Here is a 22011-nt window from a genome sequence, read left to right on the forward strand (position 1 = left end):
GTTGAGTGGTCTGTAGAATGCTTCACTATGAGAGTACATTGAGGGTTTATAGATGGCAAAAGTTGGTGGGGAAAAAAAAAAAAAAGAAAAAAAGGGAAGGGGAGGATTATGATAGAAAGTTTTAAGTTATTTAAAGAATTTTAGAGTATTGATAGGGAAATGTTTCACCACTTGGCTAGAAGGAAACAGAACAAGAGGTAATCCCTGAAAGTTTGGAAAGAGTGTGGTTAGCAAGGGCATGATGACTAGATTTTTTTGTTTGGAGAGAATAGAATGGAAAAAAAAGTGAAAGAATGGAATGGGTCTGAGTCAGTTGTAAGTGTTTTATCTATTAATGGTTTCAAGGAGACATGTGATTATTTATTTATATATATTTATTTATATATATTTATTTATATATATATATATATATATATATATATATATATATATACTGTGTTAATAGTTTGGGTCTCCAATAATGAGTCTTAGGACTCCATGGAGGTGCCTGTGCAATAATAATAATAATAATAATAATAATAATAAGCAGATTAGTGCATTTGTGGGCAAGGATATGAGGAGGAGGAATCTGTTCACATATTGCTTGAAAAACTAATTATTCTGCCTTCCCCAAAGAAATACTTTGGAAGACAGAGTGAGGAGACTGTAAAAAAGGTAGATGGAATGAAAGAGGAGGCAATGAAGTTGGTTCAGTGAGTTTTAAAATGGACTGTAAAAGAGTGTTGGTTAGCAGTGGGTCTTATTGTAATGATTTTGGAGGAATAATAATGGCGAATTCAGCAGAGCACTGTCCATGAATGTATTTGTAGAAGAGGCATAAGTCTGACTCGGATTTACCAATAATTCTTTTACAGCTGTTGTGAGCTGCATAATAGGCAGAGTGAGCAGCTGGAGTTTTAGTCTTGAGCCATTAGTTGTATGCAGAGTATTTTTTATTTTTTTTTGAATTTGGAGTGGAGTATGGGATGAAGGCCTTCATTCTTGAAAGGAGGATTTCTGTTATTCAACCTGAGCAAGTGTTTGGATGAGAAGAACTGAAACAGTATTCAGACCACGGGAAGGAAGAATAAAAAACATGGAGGTTGTCCCATTTACATCCTTGTAGAGCCACAGCTTAAAGGACAAGAGTTAAAACTGGTAGGTAAAGGTTGTTCTGTGGCAAATAAGAAGACTAGTATGAGGTTGTGATCTCAGCCCACAGTATACTTGGAAAGAGAGCTTGTTAATAAAATATCTAATCTATTGGCAAACTGGAGAAGGTTTGTCAAATATTCTGGTAGAGATTGATGATCTGCAATAAGTTGCTGCTAATGGCAAACACCTCGGCATCCCTGTCTGCTTGATGGTGAAACTGGAGAAGAGATGCCAATTTGAGTTGTGGATGACATCATTATTAGGGTATTTCAACTGTAGAAAGTTGAGCTTTGAGAGAGAGTAGTTAATAGAGTTTGGAGAGCAATAGAAAGCATATGAAAAGGGCAGCTTAGCTCAGTACGGAAATTTAGAGCCAAAGCAGATTCAAAGTTTCGCAATATCTCGTATGGTATGTCAGTTCTCACGAATGCACAAGTGCTGCCCTTGTGGTGGAAAGAAGGTGAGATGGACAATGGTTGTTGAGGTTGCCAGTTGGGGTTCTGATAAGAATTGCAATTCTAGTCTAGATGACTGTAGATGATGGTGCATATCAACGTTTATATTGCTGTTTAAGCTATGAAGTGGATGCAGGAACTTTTTTTTTTTTTTGGTAAGAATTAATGTCAGTGGGTTGTTTGGTAGTTTTTTTTTTTCCCACAAACTATTTTTTTTGTGAGAAAACTTTTGATCCACAGTAAAGTCTCATTTCTTTGGGTTGCAATCCATTGTATGTGGCCAGAAAGAGATAAAAATGAAGTGAGACATGTAGCTAGAGGTGACAGACTTTCAAACATACTGCCCACACAGAAAGAACTGTCTCCTGTTCATAAATGGCCTCAACAGTTCCCCCTGCAGCCACTGTACTTCATCTCCCTCCAATCACAAACTGGTAAAGTAAGACGCTGCAGGATTTAACACTAGCTGATTGGGAATCCTCCAGATTCATCACTAACTGGTTCAGGTCGTGTGCATTGACTGGACTGTGGAACCATTTTGGTGCTGTACTGTCGAATGTGGAAGGTTCCCAGCTCCCTATATAGCATGTCACTGAGGGTATAACTCTCACTGGATGTGGGATGAAAGTAGAGGCAGAAACTGGAACACTTGATCTAGTGACCAAACATGACTGTAGCCATTTCAGGTCTCTAATAAGCAAGGTGGTGATATTTTACCTGGTGATGAAAGACATTACCACCTAGAGGTCTAGTCAGCATTTCCTTTAACTTGGGAAGGTATACTTTTGTGATGGCAATGTCACCAGAGCCCCATTTGTGAAAACAGGCTATATTCAGGATGGTGGGGATGACTTGACTGTTCTAATTCAGGTACTAGACTTGGTCCAGAACCTAAATAAATTTTTGGTAAATTAGGACTCAGATTTGTAAGTCATTAAGCGACCTAGGCAACATGCAATGCTTTTTTTAATACTACGATAAAGATTAGAAATGGTTTATGAACCATTTCTAATCTTTGTCAATCACATTGTCCCCAAACTAAAATATTTGTCTGTATCATGAAACTGATAAACAGTTTAGGTCTGAACAAGAATTTCTCAAAGATTAGGATTGAAATATTATTTTTTTAATAAATTAATTTAACATCTCCATAATTCAGCACATGTAACTGACTGCTTTTCTGAGTTTCCTTGGAACATTTTGAATAAATGTTCTTTTCCCTTTAAGGTTACATCTTAAAATTAAAAGCAACTGTTCTTCGACAGCCTACAACTCTTTCAGAATTTTTGGATGATGACTGTGAAACTAAGAGTGAAACAGTTTCCAGAAACTTGAGAACTTCACATTATGTTATTTTATACACTAAACTCTGATGACTCAATTTCTAAATTATTTCTTTAAATTAGCAAGAGTAACCAAATTATGTTGAATGCACAATTATAAATGTATCTCTCATACTATCTACATGCCCCAAGTATGTGTTACTGATGTGCTATATATGCTGTTTCTTTAAAATGTATATTTTTCTGTACAAAGTTTATTACTTTGGGTTTATTATACGTTAAAGATACCAAGAAATTTTATACTGTGTTTTAATTCTTTTTCCAAGGAAGCAAAACAATGTTTTGCTCGTGAAACATATTCACATCCCAAAGCATAATGGGAAGGGCCGCTACCAAGACTGGTTTTGACCTTTATTGAGGTCTCATCAGTGGGAGCCAGACCCATGAGAGATGCCAAGGTTGAAGTAATGCAGATGTCATATATCTGATATACAAGTGGCCAAAAGGTGCTTGACCTTATTAATAAATAAAAATCTCTATATGAGAGAAAGATGTAGAAAGTTTATTACACATTAAAGATACCAAGAAATTTTATACTTGGTATCTTTTTTTGGCAAAACAGGCAATGTTTTGCATGTGAAATATATTCAACATCTAAACTACTTGCTTATACAGAGGCTAATGACTTCATGTCACTTACCTTCAAAATCTTGGTATCTCTCACAGGTCTGGCTCCCACTGATGAACCTCAATAAAGGTCAAAACCGGCCTGGATAGTGATCCTTCCCATTATGCACACTGCATTATACACATCCGAAAGGGGAGTATGTGCTTTGCATTATGGGATACATACTAAGGCAAGATATGAAGTCATTAGCCTCTGTATAAGTAGCTCAGATGCAAATATATTTCACATGCAAAACATTGTTTTGCTTCCTTGGGAAAAGGATTAAAACCAAGTATAAAATTTCTTGATATCTTTAATGTGTGTATATTTTCCTGTTTGAAAAGATACAGGCAATGATTAAAATAGAGTGTCTGCATATTAGCAATGACAATAGAATTTAGAACAATTAACTTTGCATCATTTTTATAGCACACACTTTCCAAAAAGAAATATTCATAAAATTTTGTCTATCATGTAATGGTAGACAAAATACATATAAAAACATCCTCCCGCAGATGAGGATAATAACCATTACTGGTGATAGCAGATCTCACCAACTGTTAATATTGGTTTCTTTCTGTTAAAAACAATATTAATCAATATAACATTAGAAAGATTTAAGGATGTAAATATATAAAGAAAGGATGCAGAAAAATAGAGTAAAAGATAATATTTGCCCCCCCCCCCAATAACTGAAAATAAATGGATTCAGATATAGGAGGAAGTCATCATCAAATTCCTGATATGTACCTAAGGGGATGTATAGGATATTACAATATCATTACATGAAAAAGTTACACCATTACTAACTTTCAGTCAGTAGTTTCCTTCGAAATTAATTCATTATTTGTCAAAAATCCAATATTATCAGATCTTATATTTCTGTTCTTTTAAGGTGCTTTTTACTGTATCAATAAATCTATATCTTGGACTTCCTCAGGGTCTTTTTCCTGTTGACTTGGCAAAGAACACTTGTTTAGCTAATCTTTCTTTTCCCATTCCATTTAAAGGACCATACCACCTGAGATTAGCTCTACTAACACATTCAAGAATGCTAAGAATGGAGAGTTCTTGCCTAATATCTTAATTTTTGATCATTGATGCCATCTGACCACTCCATTAATCTTTCTCAGAACTCTCATATCAGAGGTCTCCAGTCTCTGATCAAGTGTTTTATTTCTGACCCAGCTCTCAGATCAATAAGTTAAAATTGGTTTAAACACTGTCTTGTATACAGCTAGTTTAGTGTTTTGACTAATTTCTTTTTTTATTTCATACAAATTTATTGCAGACTTCCCACAATGCCAGCTTTACTAATTCTGTTGTCTATTTCCATATATAATTTACCATCTTCACTAAATCATGCCTAAATAGCTGAAATGTTTTACTTGTTCTACAAGTTCTCCATTCACGATGCAGTTGATATTGTCAATGCTTCTGCCTATTTTCATTGTCTTTTTATTACCGATTTTCATAACAAACCTATTACATCAATTTAGTCAGGGAATCTTTCTGACTTGTACTGGATTTATTCAGAGGTATAATCTGTATAAAGTAAAGGGCTAAGATCAACATCATCAATTTTCATACCACATTTAATAGCACTTTCCTTGATAAAGTGGTCCATATAGATAATGAATAACAGTGAATATAATGTGCACCCTTGTCGCACACGTGATTTTACTTTAAACTTTCTTCCTGTGCCTCCTTTAATTCTAACTGTGACTTACAGCTTAAATAGAGACTATGTATTACTCGATATAATGTCCCATTTATACCATATAACTGTAGTATTTTGAAGAGTTTTCATCTTGGCACCTTGTCATATGCCTTATCCAGCTCAAAAATTTAAATACGAATTCAAGTTATACTCCAATGACCTCAACTATTTGTCTTAAATTGAAAATCTTATCCTGACAACCTGTATTTGGCCTGAATCCAGATTGCTCTTCATCAAGCTTCACTTCCATAATCCTCCTCTATCGTTTCTCAAGAATCTTCTTCCTCTGCGTGTTTTTCCTGCTTCCATTGGGATCCGCGTGTTACATAGATACAACTTTGTTAGTACAACTTCCCCGCCGGCCTGTTGCTGAGCCTGCTGCTGAGGGGGGGAATGTATATTTGACTGTAGCAGCATGTGTTTACGGGCCAGTTTGCCTGCTTGCAAGATGAAAAACCCCAGATAAACTGGGGGAAAAACCTTGCTGTCCATGCCCAAGACTGGCTAACTTGGCTCTAGCTGAAAAAGATCCTTAAGCTCCTCATGTCATCAAAAGGAATCGAACCTAGGACACTCCTTCCCCAGGCATATAGCTGCGAAGCGCATAACCACTAGGCTAACCATGTGGACAACCGTTTCTCAAGAATATTTGCACAAATTTTAGCAGGAACACTCAGTAGGGAAATACCTCTGAAATTCTCACATTGTTTTATTTCCCTTTTTATATATGAGAGCTCTACTCCAATCATCTGGAATTCGTCCCTCTGTCTCCATGCCTTATGAACTGTACAGTGCAGCCACTGAAAGACTTTTATACCTCCATACTTGAGCAGCTCTGGTTGAATATCATCTACTCTTGCTGCCTTTCCACATTTCAGGCTTTTGATAGTAGCCTTTTTTTTTTTTTTTTACCTCAAGTATGGATATGTATTCCTGATTGCATGCCTGCTGAGTGTTTTTTTTAACCACTGTGCTTCACTGCTTGTTTCATTTAGCAATTTTTCGAAGTAATTACTCCATACATCAAGGCTATCTTTTTCTCCAGTTTTCATGTCACCTTTATCATCTCTAATTCCTTTTACAGCATTTTTTCCTCCATTAATGAACTTTTGCAACAGCCATCAGAATATTTTCCCACCTTCCTGATATTAATTTTTTATGTTCTTACCAAAGTCTACCCATGATTTTTGTTTAGCTAGTTTTAAATATTATAATTTAATAATACATATAAAAAGCTACAGAGAAAATGATGTGTCATTAAAAAGAGCTGTAGAAATTTAGCTTATAAAATATTACACCAAAAGAAAAAAAAAAATTTTTTTTTTAAAATAACTGGGTTCTTCAAATGAAGCAAGATGATATAAATCTACAAAATGACTACATAGGTTTAATTACCCAAGAAAAGTGTTGAATTCCAATAATATTCTCAGAGTATTAAACAGATCATCGCCACCTGATGAAAACCTTGAACTCTAGCTAAAGGTCTGGAAGGAAATGCTAAAGAATCCAAGTGAAGGACTATCTCTGACTGAAGTCAAGAATGCTAGTGAAACATTAAAAATAATAAGGCAGTAAGTGAAAATAAAATTGCAGGAAAACTTCTAAAAGTTGGAGTGTCCATAACAGATTCATGAATTCAAGTTAATATGGCAAAAACTGAAACATAGGAAACAAATCCAAAGATACAAACCAATAAGATGGAACCTTGAAAAATTAAAGAGTAAAGAAAGGATATCAAGAAGCAACTGATCATAACATTCCAGAAAACATAAATATCAGAATAATATTGAAAACCAATGGAATATGATTAAAGAGTTAATTACAAATTCATCAAATCAATTTTTGAAAAATGCAGAAAAAAGAAAACATTGGATAACAGATGAAAGAAGAAAATATAAAAATGCTGTTAAAGAAGATGTGGCCAAATACAAATATCTTAAAAATCAAATTACAAGAAAATGTAGACAAGCCAAAAAAGAATACCTGGAAGAACAGAGTAATAACATTGATGAATTATTTAAAAAAGAAAACATAGAGAAAGCCTATAAAGAAATTAACAAACTGACTTTCAAATTTAACAAGAACAGCAAAAACAATGCCATCAAAGATGAAAATGGAAAATTACTAATAGAATCTGACGATATATTAATGGAATGGAAGAATTATCTTGAAAATCTCTATAATGGCGATGAACTTGATGTTGATATCAGCATAGAAAATCAAAATGAAGATAATCTAGGATCCCCAATAATGCGAGAAGAATTTGATAAAGCACTGTCTGAAATGAGTAAGGGAAAAAGTCCAGGTGTAGACAATATTCCTATAGAACTGCTACAAAATCTAGGTGATGAGACAAAAACCTTACTCTATCAATTAATGAAATCTATGATAAAGGAGAAATACCAAAGTAGTTTATGAAATCAACCATAATACCAATACCAAAAAAGAATAATGCAAACAAATGCAGCCAATTTAGAACAATAGCTTTAATCACACACGTTAGCAAAATTCTGCTAAAAATTATTCAAAATAGAATTTATTCAAAAATAGATTGTCTATTGGATGAAGAGCAATTTGGATTCAGAAAGAATAAAGGAACAAGAGAGGCAATACTCTGTTTAAGAACAATAATAGAGAGAAGATTAGACCTTAGTCAAAATACTTACATTTGCTTCCTTGATTTAGAGAAAACGTTTGATAAAGTAAACCAGCAAATACTCCTAATTTGTCTATCTAATATCGGCATAGATTTGAGGGATAGGAAAATAATTTATCAAATTTACAAAAATCAAAATGGATGGATTAAAATCAATGATAAGGAGAAAATAAATATCAAGAGTAGAGTAAGACGAGGATGTATACTTTCACCACTTTTATTTAATTTATATATTGAAAAGGCCATTCAGGAAACTAAAGATAAAATAAATAGTGGCATAAAGATAAATGACGAGCAAGTCATGTGTATAAGATTTGCTGATGACATAGCTCTTGTAGCAGAAAACAAAAGAACATTAAAAACAATGCTAGAATTACTAAATAATAACCTTGAAAAATATAAAATGAAAATTAACACACATAAGACTAAAGTCATTGTTACAGGCAAAATCCCTATCAATACAGAGCATATGGACATCAGATAGCAGGTCTATGGAATGAACCCTATGAGAACAGGTTGAAGATTTGTGGGTTGCAGAAACTAGTTGATAGGCAGAAAATGGGAGATATGATTGAGACATTCAAATTGCTAAAAGGATTCTATAAGATTAATTCACAGGATCTTTTGGAGATCAGGACTGGTGGTGGGAGAACTAGGGGACACCTATGAAGCTGCCAGAGTGTTGTGGGTGCTACGACAGTGAGCGAGTTCAAGGCAAGGTATGATAGATACTGTGAGAATTTCGTATAGTTGTGTGGACATGATGTTTAGGGCCTCCCTCGATGAGTCAAAGGACTCCCTGGAGTAGCCCGAAATAATAATAATAAATATTTAGGAAGCCTAATAACAGAAGATGGCAGAACAAGAGAAGATATACAGGAAACCTCAATCTACAATTGAAAAAAAAATTAATAAAGACATTGATATGGAGCATTGCACTGTATGGATGTGAAACCTGGATTCTAGGCAGAGAAGATGCAAGAAGATTGGAGGCTTTTGAAACGTGGTGCTGGCGTCACATGAACAAAATAAAATGGACAGAAAAAGAATCAAACCAACAAGTCCTGAGAGAGATAAACGAAACAAGAACTCTAATAAAATCGATCAAAATTAGAAGGATAGGTGATTTGGACATATACTTTGACATGGACTTGTGAAAAGAATAACCGAAGGCAAAATAGAGAGGAAAAGAAGAAGAGGCAGACCAAGGAAAAGCTTTCTTGACCAAAGTCAAAGACAGCATGGGTTTGAAGAGTTACCAGGATGTTAAGAAGAAAGCCAATGACAGAGCAGAATGGAGGAAATTGCTGCTGAGCTACCAGTCCCAAGACTGATGCAACTGATGATGATGGCAAAAACAGTCCAAGCAGACTGGAATACAGCCATAATGCAAAAACACATTACCATAAACTAAGTTCTCTCTCTGTGGCACTTGCTACAAGATATCTACTCTAACTGTTAATACACTTTAAATCATCAGAGCTTGCTTCTGCAAAAGAAAATTGACAACTGATTTTCACGCCTGGACAACTGTTAGAAAAAAATTAGGAATTCAATAAAGAATATTTTATTATTTACAAACTATAAACTGACATGACATTGTTCTATGCCAGACTTAATTGTCAACTGTTGAAAACTTCGAAAATTCTTGATGTGTAGTGTACTTTCTATGATAGAAGTTTAGATCAGGATACATGGAGAAGGATTTCAATGGGCCAAATTTTACTGTCCCAAAGTAAACTACTTACCACTGTAAGTAGTTTACTTTAGGAGAAAGAACACAGCACAAAGGCTAGAGACCTCAGGTACTCTGGCTTATAGGAAATCAAGCAAGTAAGCAAACTAGAGTCATCTTATTATGGCAAACTCATAGGAATCATAGGAATAGTTTGCTATAGCAGACAGTTTACCATGGTGAATTTCTTGAAGATTCTTCTGATTTCTTTCTGTTCTTGGTAAAGAGGGAACTTTGTCATCTATGCAAGAATGGAGAAGAATGATGCCCAAGGAACAAGTCTGAGGGGAGTAGTATTCGCACTTTTCCAACGCTAAAATGGCTTTTATGCTCTACTCTTTATGCAGCGATATCCAATTGTATAATTTTATACAATTAGATATTGGAATGGAAACAGATCTCTCTGTTGAATAAGAGACCTAAGATTGGTTTTTGGATTATGAAGCTGCTGGTCCTGAATTATTCCTTGGCTTGGTGCCTTCAGATATCCAAAATGTCTTAGATTCTTATTTGAAATGCTTAATGCCACTCCTACCTGAAATCGCCTTTCCCATATTCTATTCTTTAATTCTAATCCAACGCATGCAACTCCCAGCAGAGATCTAAGTAACCTTGCTCAAAGACTAACTCCTAATCAACACTCAGGATGTTTTTGTCCAAAGATGAAAATCTCTTGCCTTGTTGGAAAAAAAAAAAAAAAAGCCCTTTTATTCCACGAAATGTTCATGTCAGCACATCAAGAATCAAATTCAGGTCTTTTCTAATAAAAAAGTGCAATGTCGCTCATTGAACATGCCTCCATAGCTCAGTTCAATGTTATATATAATTTTCAAAATGTTATATATATTTTCATCTTCTTCTCTCTTTTACCTTGGGGTGTCTAGGGTTTTCCATTCATTTGACCGCAACCATACTCAAGGATAACTGGTTAGTCCTATGCCTCCCTTTGTATCCTATGTCTGTAGAAGCATCGAGTTCTCAAGGCCAATTTGCCTATTTGCAGGATGAAAAACCCTGCAGTCCACGCACTCCTTTCCCAGGCATATGGTTATGAAGTGCATAGCCATTCAGCATAGACTAAACATTATTTATCAGTATTTATTCTACACGCTAAAAAGTTGCTACACTGCTTGATAAAATTAAATCTTTTAGAAAATGTGCAAATCGTGCAGTTTGTGATGAAGCAGGACAAAGTTTAGTATGATGGTGTAAAATAGAATAACAATGAAATGAGACAGCCAGAAATATCTAACAGGTATATTATAGGGATGCATAAGAATTACTAAAAAAAGATCACATCAATGAAGTTGAAACAATATGCTTAAAAATATGGTCAACATATCAATACAGCACATAATCTCCCCTAACAGCTAAACAAACCCTGACAGTGGTAGACCAAGCTTGATACAGGGTGTCCTGCAGACCCCCCCCCTTAGATCAAATGATGTCTAGAATTCCTTTGTAGGTAAAAGTGGAATCAGAGTGGCTTGTGACCATCCAATTTGACATTGTCCAATGGTCTGCCAACTCAAAGAATCAGGTAAGATTCTTTGAGTTGACCTGCCATCCTGGAGCAAGTGGGTTAGCCACATCTCCAGTGGCTGGTCAAAAAACAGGAAAGAAGCGATGTGATCACAACCTGTGTTCTTATAGGCATGAGTAATATGTATTGTATGTGGATCTGATTAATGGTAGATCAATTTCTACTGCATAATCAATTTTACATACCAGAATGCCTATTGTATTAATATTCACCTACTGTTAAAAATAAAACATTCATGAAAAACATTGTTCTGCTAATTTAGTTGTGTGACAATTTCACTTTCACTGGGTACGTGGCATTTCTCAACATAATTTCTCTAATGAACTACCAACCTTTCAAAATAACTAATGAAAAGTCAGTAGGTAAGAACAGAAAATATGCTGTTATTTAAAAAAAAGAAAAGAAAACCACTTCTTTTCTGAATACTTGGAGAACAGCTGATAAATTAAGGAGAATTTCAAAATTTGTTTTGTAGACTTTAAAATGGCAGTTGGTTAGATTAATCATCAAGAAAAAAAAGAAAATTAAAAAAAAGTGAACTGAATGAAAAAAAATTAGATAATTAAAAAACTTCTGCAGGAAACAAACAAAAAAAAACAGCAATTTTTTTAAACAGGTAATATTCTTAGCAGACCCAATTCGGCAGTTAATTTTTTTCTCTTTAGCCTTTTTTTTTCTTTGAGATTTCAGCATTCACTTCCATAGAGAAGTATTGGGAGGACCATTGTCTCATTGATTCTTACTTGCTTGATATCTCTTGACTTCCATATTTTATTCAGTCGTCCAAAAGTATGGGATGCTTGGCTAATTCGTCTGTTTATATCTTTTGTAATTTTGCCATTGTACTCAATTACTCCTCTGAGGTAAGGTGAATAATTGAATCAATTTTGCTTTGTCCTGGACTAAAATCTGCTTGTTCTTCTCCTAATGCTAGTTCTATATATGGCTTAATTTGTTTTTGGAGTACTTTCATAAAAACCTTACTTTAAATACTGAGGAGGCTAATGTCTCTGTAATTATTGCATTCTGTTTTACCTCGCTGGAAGTTTTTTCCCACTTGGTTAGACTAATAAATTTAGTTTAATACTTTATCCAAGTGTAAGCAAAGTTTGTGCCTGAAGTAGCTTCAGAACTGAGGAAATTCGTGGTAAATGTGGATCAAGCTCTCATCACTGCATGTCTTAGTATCTCCCATAATGCAAAGCACATCTCCTTGCAGACATGTATAATGTCTATGAATTAAGGGAGGGGCCACTACCACAAGGATTAAACTAAATTTATTATAGTCTAACCAAGTGGGAAAAAACTTCCAACATCTTTCTCTAAATCCAGAGTAATTTAATTATATTTAATCTCACCTTATTAGGTGAGACACCTTTTGGCAACTCGTATAGGTAAATATGACTTCTCCATTACTTCCACCTTAGTATCACCACCTCTGGGTCTGGCTCCCACTGACAAGACCTCAATAAAGGTTGAAACCGGTTGGAAGCTTAGATGATGAATGGCAATGGTGTAGCCCATGAAGTTAACTGAGGCATGGCTGTTGCTGTTACTCCTCAGATGACATATGAGCAGCTCTGCCTGGTGGTGGTGTGAGCCAGCCACAGGGTAGAGCCAGTGCTGAGAATTCATCTTGGTGGCAGGGTGAGCCTGTTACTGAGGGGAACAATTCTGAGTTTTTGGAGTTTGACCTGTACGTGAGCATTCAATAATGGTCAAAACTGGTCTGGGTAGTGGCCCTTCCCTTAATGCATAGCATTATGCATGTTCACAAGGAGATGTGCTTTGCATTATGGGAGATAATGAGACGTAGTGATGAGAGCTAGATCCACCTTTACCACGAGTTGCCTCAGTCCTGAAGATATTCAGGCGCAAACTTTGTTTGCTTACACTTGGATAAAGAATTAAACTAAATTTATTATTATTTGTTTTAACTCTTTTTTTTGTATACAGGAGTTATATCTCATTTGGTCCAATCAGTAGGTATTGCTTCATTTTTGTCGATTCTTTCAAATAATGTTTTTAATAGTTCCAGAAGTTGTTCCTTTTCTGCTTTTAAGAATTCTGCATGTATTTGATCAATACCAGGTGCTTTCCTAGTTTTAAGTTTATCTATGCTGTGAGCTATTGTTTCCTCTTCCATTTCAGTGGCTGGAATACTATTGTCTTGAGAGCTATTTTTATTATATAAGTCTCTAAGGTATTCTTCCCATCTGGTCACTCTTTTTGTTTTACTTTCAATTAGTTGTCCCTCTTTGTTTTTTATCATTAACATTTTTGTTGTTCGTGTCTTACTAATTTGATCCATGTTTATATAATCCATGGAGGTTATTTTCTTTTTATAGCTTCTCTGCCATTTTGCATTTTACTTCTAACCAGTTATTCTTGTCTCTTTTAACTAGGTTTTTTCATTTCTCTGGTTAATCTATTATATTATATTCATTTCTGTATAGTTCTGTTTTAATTTCATGCTTTTCCTTTGGTCACTTAACCTTTTTACCTCATTTGAGATCCAATCCTTCTTACTTTCTCTGTAACCAATCGTATTTTCTGCCAATTTTAATATTCTTTCCTTTAATTTGTAGCTGTTCTTCGATGCTTATATTCTGTTCTGGTAGTTCCATCAGTTTTTTTTTTTATTTATTTTTTTATTTTTATTTATTTATTTATTTTTTTATCTAGTTCTAGTTGATATTTTCTTAGAATATTATTGTCTTGTAGTTTATTTATATTCAGTTTCCTTTTGACTTTAAAAGTGCTTTCAGATTTTAAACTTTATTCTTAGGTTTGCTAGTACTAGCTTATGGTCTGCTCCACAGTCTGCAGCAAAGGATCTGCAATTTAGGATACTTGATTTCCATCTTTGGTTTACAATAATATAGTTGATCATATTCTTCGTTTGTCTGTCTAGTGATATCCATGTCCATTTTCTTTGGGGTTTTGGTTTTTAGAGAGTTTTGGTTATTGTTAATCTATTATTTGAGAAGTTTAGTTATAATTAGTTATAACAGATCTGTATAGAACTTCTCAATGTCTTCTTCTGATGATGTTGAAGTCAGTAAGCATACCTGAATAATAGTCAGTGATCCAATTGATGTTTTTTATTATTACGGGCGACTCCAGGGAGTACTTAGATTCATCAGGGTAGGCCCTAAACATCATGTCCACACAACTATTCGACATTCTCACAGTATCTATCATACCTTGCCTTGAACTCATTCACTGTCATAGCACCCACAACAGACTCTGGCAGCTTATTCCACTCATTTACCACTCTAAAAGTAAAGAACCCAGCTCTAACACCCTTGCTAACCACACTCTTGCCTAGCTTCCACAGATGTCCCCTAATTCTCCCACCACCAGTCCTGATCTCAAAAATATCCTCTGAATTAATCCTATAGAAACCCTTTAGCAATTTGAATGTCTCAATCATATCTCCCCTTTTCCACCTAACAGCTAATTTCTGCAACCCATAAATCTTCAACCTGTTCTCATAAGGTTCATTCCATAGATCTGCTATCATCTTAGTCACTCACCTCTGGATCCTCTCCACCTCCTCCCCATCAAGAAGAAACCTAGGTGACCAAATCTGGGCACAGTAGTCGAGATGAGGTCTTATCAAGGCTCGGTACAGAGGTACAATAACTTGTATATCTCTGCTCGTCAAGGTATTTTTCAACAACCAAGTGAGTCTATGAGCTGATTTAGCTACTTTTGCAATGTGTCCCCTAAACTTCATCTCCCTATCCATCAACACTCTTAAGTTCCTGGCCTCATCAATCTCTTGGAGTACAGTTCCACCAATGTGGTATACTGCTGCTAATCTTTTCACCCCAAAATGCATAACCTTACATTTTGTCACATTAAATTGATATCCATTCTCCTTAGCCCAGAACTCCAATCTATCCAAGTCTTGCTGCAAGATTTTGAACTCTTGTGCATTCACTATTGCCCTACCTAACTATGCATCAGCAGCAAACAAATGAACTGTTCCTCTTAGATCCTTCCCTATATCGTTAATGAACAAATTAAACAGCAGTGGTCCAAGAACAGAACTCTGCGGCACACCATTAGTCACAGGCCGTCTTTTGGGACTCTACTCCTGAATAAACTACTCTCTGATATTTCTCCATCAACCACTCACCTATCCATCTCACCATCCCTATATCCATTCCCATATGTTGTAGTTTATGGATTAGAATTCCATGTGGTATCCTGTCAAATGCCTTAGCCAGGTCCAGCAGTATCACTGTAACCCATTACCCTTATCCAGTTCAGCTGTCACTGTGTAATAAAACTTGAGCATGTTACTGAGGCATGATCTATGTTTTAAATCTTGCTTTAATTATTCTAGGTGAGATAGGACTGTAAGACAATTCTGAGTTTTGAGCCTTGGGTTTTAATATAAGTGCTACTCTTGGAGTTTGTTGTCCTCCCTGCCTGAAGTTAAAATTTTGTACTGTCCATGATGAAATTCTCCTTTTCCAGTCCATCTGGTTTTGCAACATCCAATTACTCCCCCATCTGTAGTTGTCTAATTCATGCAGTAGTATTTCCAATGCTCCTTCCTGGTGAAGGGTTCTTACATTCCATGTTCCTATGCTTGTTATGTTTTCTTGTTTACTAGATGATGTTTTGTTCCAATAACATTTGTTCCCCTTCACCATCTTGGTTCCTTAATAGTGGGCACAACCCTTGTTTGACCAGGTGATAGTCGAGCCAGCATGCATCTTTAGGTTGGTTTCAGTTCCTTCAGTTTCAATGTTCAAGTTTTGTAAAGCGTCAACCAACACTCCTTGACCTGAATTCAGCCACTCCTAACATGGAGTACACATGCTGTTTGCAGCCGATTCACTGAATACAGTCAGTGTTTGAGATCACCATATCTGGCTACCCTCACTTAGTTTAGCCTGTGGGTCAACAAATTTTACCACTGGTGTGGTAAAACTGGCCACTACCAGTTTACAGTAGCTTCTTGGAGCCATAAGTGAGAGTTGGGTGTCCAGCGAGAACCAATCCAGCTGAACCACAATTATGTGCGACCATCCAAGTGGAGAGGTACTGAAGAGCAAACTGAACTTCACTTTTGAAATCCCCAGAAACTTGGGATTTCAAGAGGGCAAGCTGGAAAAAGTGGAAAAAAATAAAATAAAATACAGTTTTAGAAAGATAACAGAAAAGAAATTCTCTATAAGAATCAAATAAATGAAACTCTTAGGACATAATGACTGCCTGCTCTTGACAATTAAGGGAAAAAAAAATTAAAAGAAAGATCAGAGATTAAGAACATTTATCCAATAAATAAAAGAAAGGCAAACAACTCAAAGATCAAACAACTGGTAGATGGGAGGATGGCAGAACTTTCAATATTTAACTACTTTTCCAGGCTTAAAAATGGAGTGACATTTAATAATAAATAGACTCACAATGAATGAAGTTTGACAATAAGTTTAAGGATTTTCAATTCGTTTTCAAGGATTAACTGCACAAACATTTCTGTTTAGCCAGTCCATAGTAACTACAGTAAGATGTCGTGAAAACAATTCAAAACTTTGTACAACTGCAGGCTGGTTTCTCTACCATGATTCTGCTTTATCTTTGGAGCATTTACAGTCAAAAAATTGACTAGTTGTTCCTCTTCCATCTTAATCTCCAGATTTAGCAACCTACAACAATCCTTTTTTTTTCCAAACTTCAAGTTAGCACTAAAAGGAAGATTTGGCAACATAAAAGTGAAAGCCTTATTTGCCTAGCTCAAAACATGACTTCCAAATTGCTTTCTGTAAACTGTAAACATGAAATTCACTGTATCAATTCACTGTGGAATGGAACCACTTCAAGAAGTTAAGATATTGAGTAAAATCCATTATCTTAGAATTAAACAATTATCTGGAAATTATTTTGATCATATTTCATATTAGACACTGTTATATTAGACTTTTCATGTAATATTACAACTGAAATTTTAATTAAATTTATTATACATAAATTATGTATGCATAATAAAATTTAGCACTTTGTTTCACCTTATTTGGTATATAGTTTATCAATTGAAAATCCTACCCTAAAATCATACTTCAGTAGTGAATGATCTGCAGATATTAAGATGCTATTGTGATATCACAGTAATTTGTTTTGATAATGATCACTTTTTCAAAACACTTACCAAGAGGAATAATTGCCCTAGCAGGAAGTATGCCATTGTCTCCATATAAACCTAAAAAAAAAGTAAATGCAAATGTCAAGTGCTTACTTTAAAGTTTATTTGCATCTTTCATAAAAAAAAATTGTACTTTCTCCAAACAAGTAATCAAAATCTTTTTCTCAACAGCTATTAGAATTAAGTGAGAGTTAATAATAAAGAAACAAGAAATACCACTTTTTAAGGGTTTAACTATGACTACGCCTTTCCCCAAACAAATTTCTGCAAGTCCACATTGTTTTATGGGATAAAGCACAGAACAATGATTTTTTTGGCCGCTAAATCGTTCTTTGATAAAAACACATTTCACAGACTTCAAATTTAATTTTTGAAGCAAGAGAATTTTTTTACTATTCAAAAAAAAAAATCCTAAACCATCCTTAACTTTGATGAGCTATCAGCATCCACCATGTTTCATAACATAATGATTTCATCTATTACTGCAGCGATTGACAATAACAAAATCCTACTCACCATGAAAAAAAAAAAAATGTATTCAACCAATACTCCACAATTTTTTTTAAAGATATGCATGCCCCAATAGGAGTTCCATAAAAGGATTAGTGGTACTTATTGTTTGGAAAACATTTCCTTTATGTGAAAACCATTCTAACAAGAAGTCAATAAATAAAAGAACAGTAAAAATAATATTGATTTTTTGGAAGGTTTGTTACATTAATTTTTGTTGCTGAAATCAACCTTTATTGCACATATTTTTCTGTTTTTTTTTTTTTTTTTTTTTTTTTTTAAGTTAAAAAAAGATTTTGTTTAGAAGATTATTTTTATTAAATTTAAAAAAAAATTCTCTTTTGTCCAGTTTGTAGCTACTGGCCACAGGTGTGTATATGTATTTGTTGAGTCCTGTATTACTGGAAACAAATAGCATAAGGAATGACTGCTCAAGTCAGTTCTATGATCATTTAAATACAGCATCTGACAACTTTATGAATCAAATTTTTATGTATCAGTATTTTACTCAGACCTGTTTGAGAATTCTTTCTTATGATCCTTTTAAAACTACTCAAAAAGAAAGCATAAAAAGAATGATGCTAAAGGACATGACTCACCACTGGTATTCAGCAGAAAAACCAGCCGTTACTATCAACTCCAAGCTTAATCGCTGTGTCACTACCATGATCTCTCGCCTCAAGACTGGCCACATAAGACCAACCAAGTTTAGCAATGGCATAAAAGTCTTCCCCATCTGCAAAATCTCTAACATCAAGGAAGCATCACCAATGTACTTACTAAATTGTATGAATAGTTCTAAATGTGAACTTTATAAAACCCAGAAAAGGTGATGTATAAAATACATGAATTTGACCTCTATGATCTAGTGTAATACCATGGAATAATAATAATAAATTTTTTTCTCATTAAGTATAGTCAATTTTGTTTAGTAATCAGAACACCATAGTCAAAAACTACACTTCAAAATGCTTATCTAGCTGTAGAACAAAGCAGCCTCACTGTTAGATACTAATGACTGCGTCAGAGTATCCACTCTCTTACCAACAGGCTATGGGTTTGGATCCCACTGTGGAACTACATGTTTTCTGAATGCCTTTAGCTGTGAGGCAAATTCATTGCTCTATGTAAGATACTCTACTTGGAAAAAAAGTTCTTTTGGTCTCTAGAGTAGGGTTTCCAGATCTATATTATGTGAATCCCACTCATAAATGGTTGTTAATCTATAACGCATTAGTATTAATACTGTGGATGGGTTAATGATGTAATGATGCTGAGCAAGTTACTTGAAATCCAAACACGTCCACAGCAACGCAGCTACAGTCTCTTATCATGCACCCAACAGTTTGCAGGAATCTTTCAGTAAAAATTTATCAATGGATATGCTAACTAACTATTCAGCTTATTTGGCTGAATGGTTAGCACACCTGTCTTTAGATGGGAGTAATCTCATACTTGGGAGATCCCAAGTATGAATGCTTCATTTAATGGAGGCCTGATGGCTTGAACAACGGAAAAAACCCTAGTCCACTGTACTAATGTACTATAGGTTTACTATCTTTTGTAGGTGGGAATCACAAATAATCCTAATTAAGGCTTTAAACATTTTCATAAATGAAAATTTTAAAGATCCAAGTCAAATGGCATAACATCACAGTTTTGTTATCAACACTTTTCTATACCGCTCATCAACCATCAACTTGTAATTCAACATATATCCCCCCTTTTTTTTTTTTTTTGACAACCTTTTCCTGCTTAACCTTCCAAATTAGTACTTCAATCACTCACCAAACAGCTGGTGTCGACATGCACTATCATTTAACCACTTCAGCGGACAATTTATCTGCAATAATTAACTCTCTCTCTCCTTTTCACTTTCTAATACTTCAAAAATTCTATATCCTTCCATTTCTATTTCAGACAGTATCATCTTCAGATAAATTTTCACTAACACCAGGTACCTTTGGGCATACTGACTCAATGAATGCAATCATATCAGCTCTCTTATTTCTGATACTCTTTATAGTAGCATACAAACCTAACATTCCTACTCTGAAGCCATTCCACCACTTCATGCCCTGATATTGGATGCCTCTCTCTTCAGTTTAATTACTCCTATATCCCTATCATTCCCACCTTTATGGCAAGAGAAAGATCGAATACATAAAAATTTCAACTCAGCATCTTCCTCCTGTCCTTGCATGACTTCTTTCACAATTTCTCATCCTTGGCTACACTAACCTTATCTCAACTCTGTGCACTCAGAGCAAACCAGAATTGCTTCAAAATGTTCAACTGCACCAAACCCAGTCATATGCAATCCATCAACCTTAATCCATTCCATACTTAACTGAACACTCTTTGCCTCACACAATTCACCGATTCTGCCATTCATTATCTCTACTCTCCTCAACTCATTATATCAGAGCAACACTAACCACTTTTCTCAACAGTATTATACTTTACTACCCATAAAAAGTGAAAGTGACCATGAGGTGATTACTTGGGTGGTTGCCAGCAGTGCAAGGACCCCTGTGAAAAAAGGGTATATGTGGAACTACAAGGGGGGTGCTTATGAAGAGCTCAGGAGACAGCTTGCAGGTGTAGCATGGAATGAGGAGTTAGCTGGAAAAGAGATCAATGCAGCTTGGGGGATTTTCAAAAAATATTTAGTGGATGCAATGTCTAAATGTATACCACGGGTGAGAAGGTTAAATAAGTTAGGTGTGAGATGGATGAATAAAGAGATTAAGCATGCAATACAGAGAAAAAGGGCATTGTGGAGGCAGCATAAGAGAAGTGGAAGTAACCAATATCATGAGTTCTACAAAGACCAGGCAAGGAGAGTGACTTGGTTGGTGAGAGTAGCTAAAGAGAGCTATGAACAGCAGTTAGCTAATGAAGCTAAAAAGAATCCTAGGGAGTTCTTTCGATATGTAGCCAGCAAAAGAAAGAATGATTATGGAAGGATGACATTGATTGGAGGAAATGGTATAAAGACAGCTGTTGCAGAATGTGTGGTGGAGATACTTAATGAGCAGTTCATAAAGATCTTTCAATCTTGTGAATGTGACTTCATGGAGAGATTAAGAGCAGTTGATGATGGGGAGGAGAGACTGACTGTAAGTGAGCAAGAGGTGTTTGGGGAGTTCAGTAAACTAGATGTAAATAAGGCTGTGGGACTTGATAATATATCACCGCGTATTCTGAAGGAATGTGCCAGAGAGTTGACACCTGCCTTGACATATTTTTTTTAATACGAGTCTTGCACTTGGTCAAGTCCCTAAAGAGTGGAAGGAGGGCAAGATTGTGCCACTTCATAAAGGAGGTGATCGAACTCATGCATCAAACTATAGGCCTATCTGTGTGTCAGGTGTTGTGGTTAAATTGTTGGAGAAGCTTGTGAGAAATAGGATCCAGAGTTGGGTTGACAACAATGGTATAATCTTTGATGGACAGCATGGATTTGCTAAAGGGAGGTCGTGTTTTAGTAATCTACTTACTTATTACAATAAAGTGACTGCTTCCTTGGACAGAGGAGAAGGATACACAGTAATATACTTGGATTTTGCAAAAGCTTTTGATAGAGTACCTCATGATAAGTTGACAGTCAAACTAGAGCAGATGGGGTTGGATATTAGATTAGTGCATTGGATTGGAGACTGGCTATCTGATAGGTATCAACAAGTTGTGTATGGGGGTGCAATATCCAGGAAAAGGAAAGTCACTAGTGGAGTGCCTCAGGGATCTGTTTTAGGGCCATTACTATTTAACTTGTATATTAATGATATTGGCGAAGATTTGGATGGAGATATTCAGTTGTTTGCAGATGATGCAAAGTTGGGACGAACCATAAAGAGTAGTGAAGATGTTGTGGCCTTGCAAGAAGACTTGAATAAATTAAGTGATTGGGCAAGCAAATGGGGATGTGAGTTCAATGTTGCAAAATGTAAGGTTTTAAAATTTGGAAAACAAAGATGGGATGCAGAATTTATGCTTGGTGAGAATATATTGTTGGAAGTAGAGGAAAAAAGAGATCCGGGAGTGATAGTGGATAAGGATCTAAAATTTAGGGGACACATCGCCAAAATTGTGAAGACAACATAAAGACTTCTGGGAATGATGAGGAAGACACTGATGTGTAG

At 35.3% G+C, this 22011-nt stretch overlaps 1 protein-coding gene across 1 annotated transcript in view; it reads right to left on the reverse strand.

Moving 5' to 3' along the window:
* LOC150092681 (lipase maturation factor 2-like) overlaps window positions 1–22011 on the reverse strand; it is a 332985-nt gene that overhangs the window by 272182 nt on the left and 38792 nt on the right. Inside the window, exon 2 of the mRNA XM_090414594.1 lies at window positions 17363–17413. Within this exon, the coding sequence (XP_090270720.1) occupies window positions 17363–17413 (51 nt within the window). The remainder of the gene's footprint in view (window positions 1–17362; window positions 17414–22011) is intronic.

This window comes from Typopeltis vanoorti, chromosome 25 (genome assembly GCF_054136105.1).
Source record: "Typopeltis vanoorti isolate ZY-2024b chromosome 25, IOZ_Tvanoo_1.0, whole genome shotgun sequence".
NCBI lineage: Eukaryota > Metazoa > Arthropoda > Arachnida > Uropygi > Thelyphonidae > Typopeltis > Typopeltis vanoorti.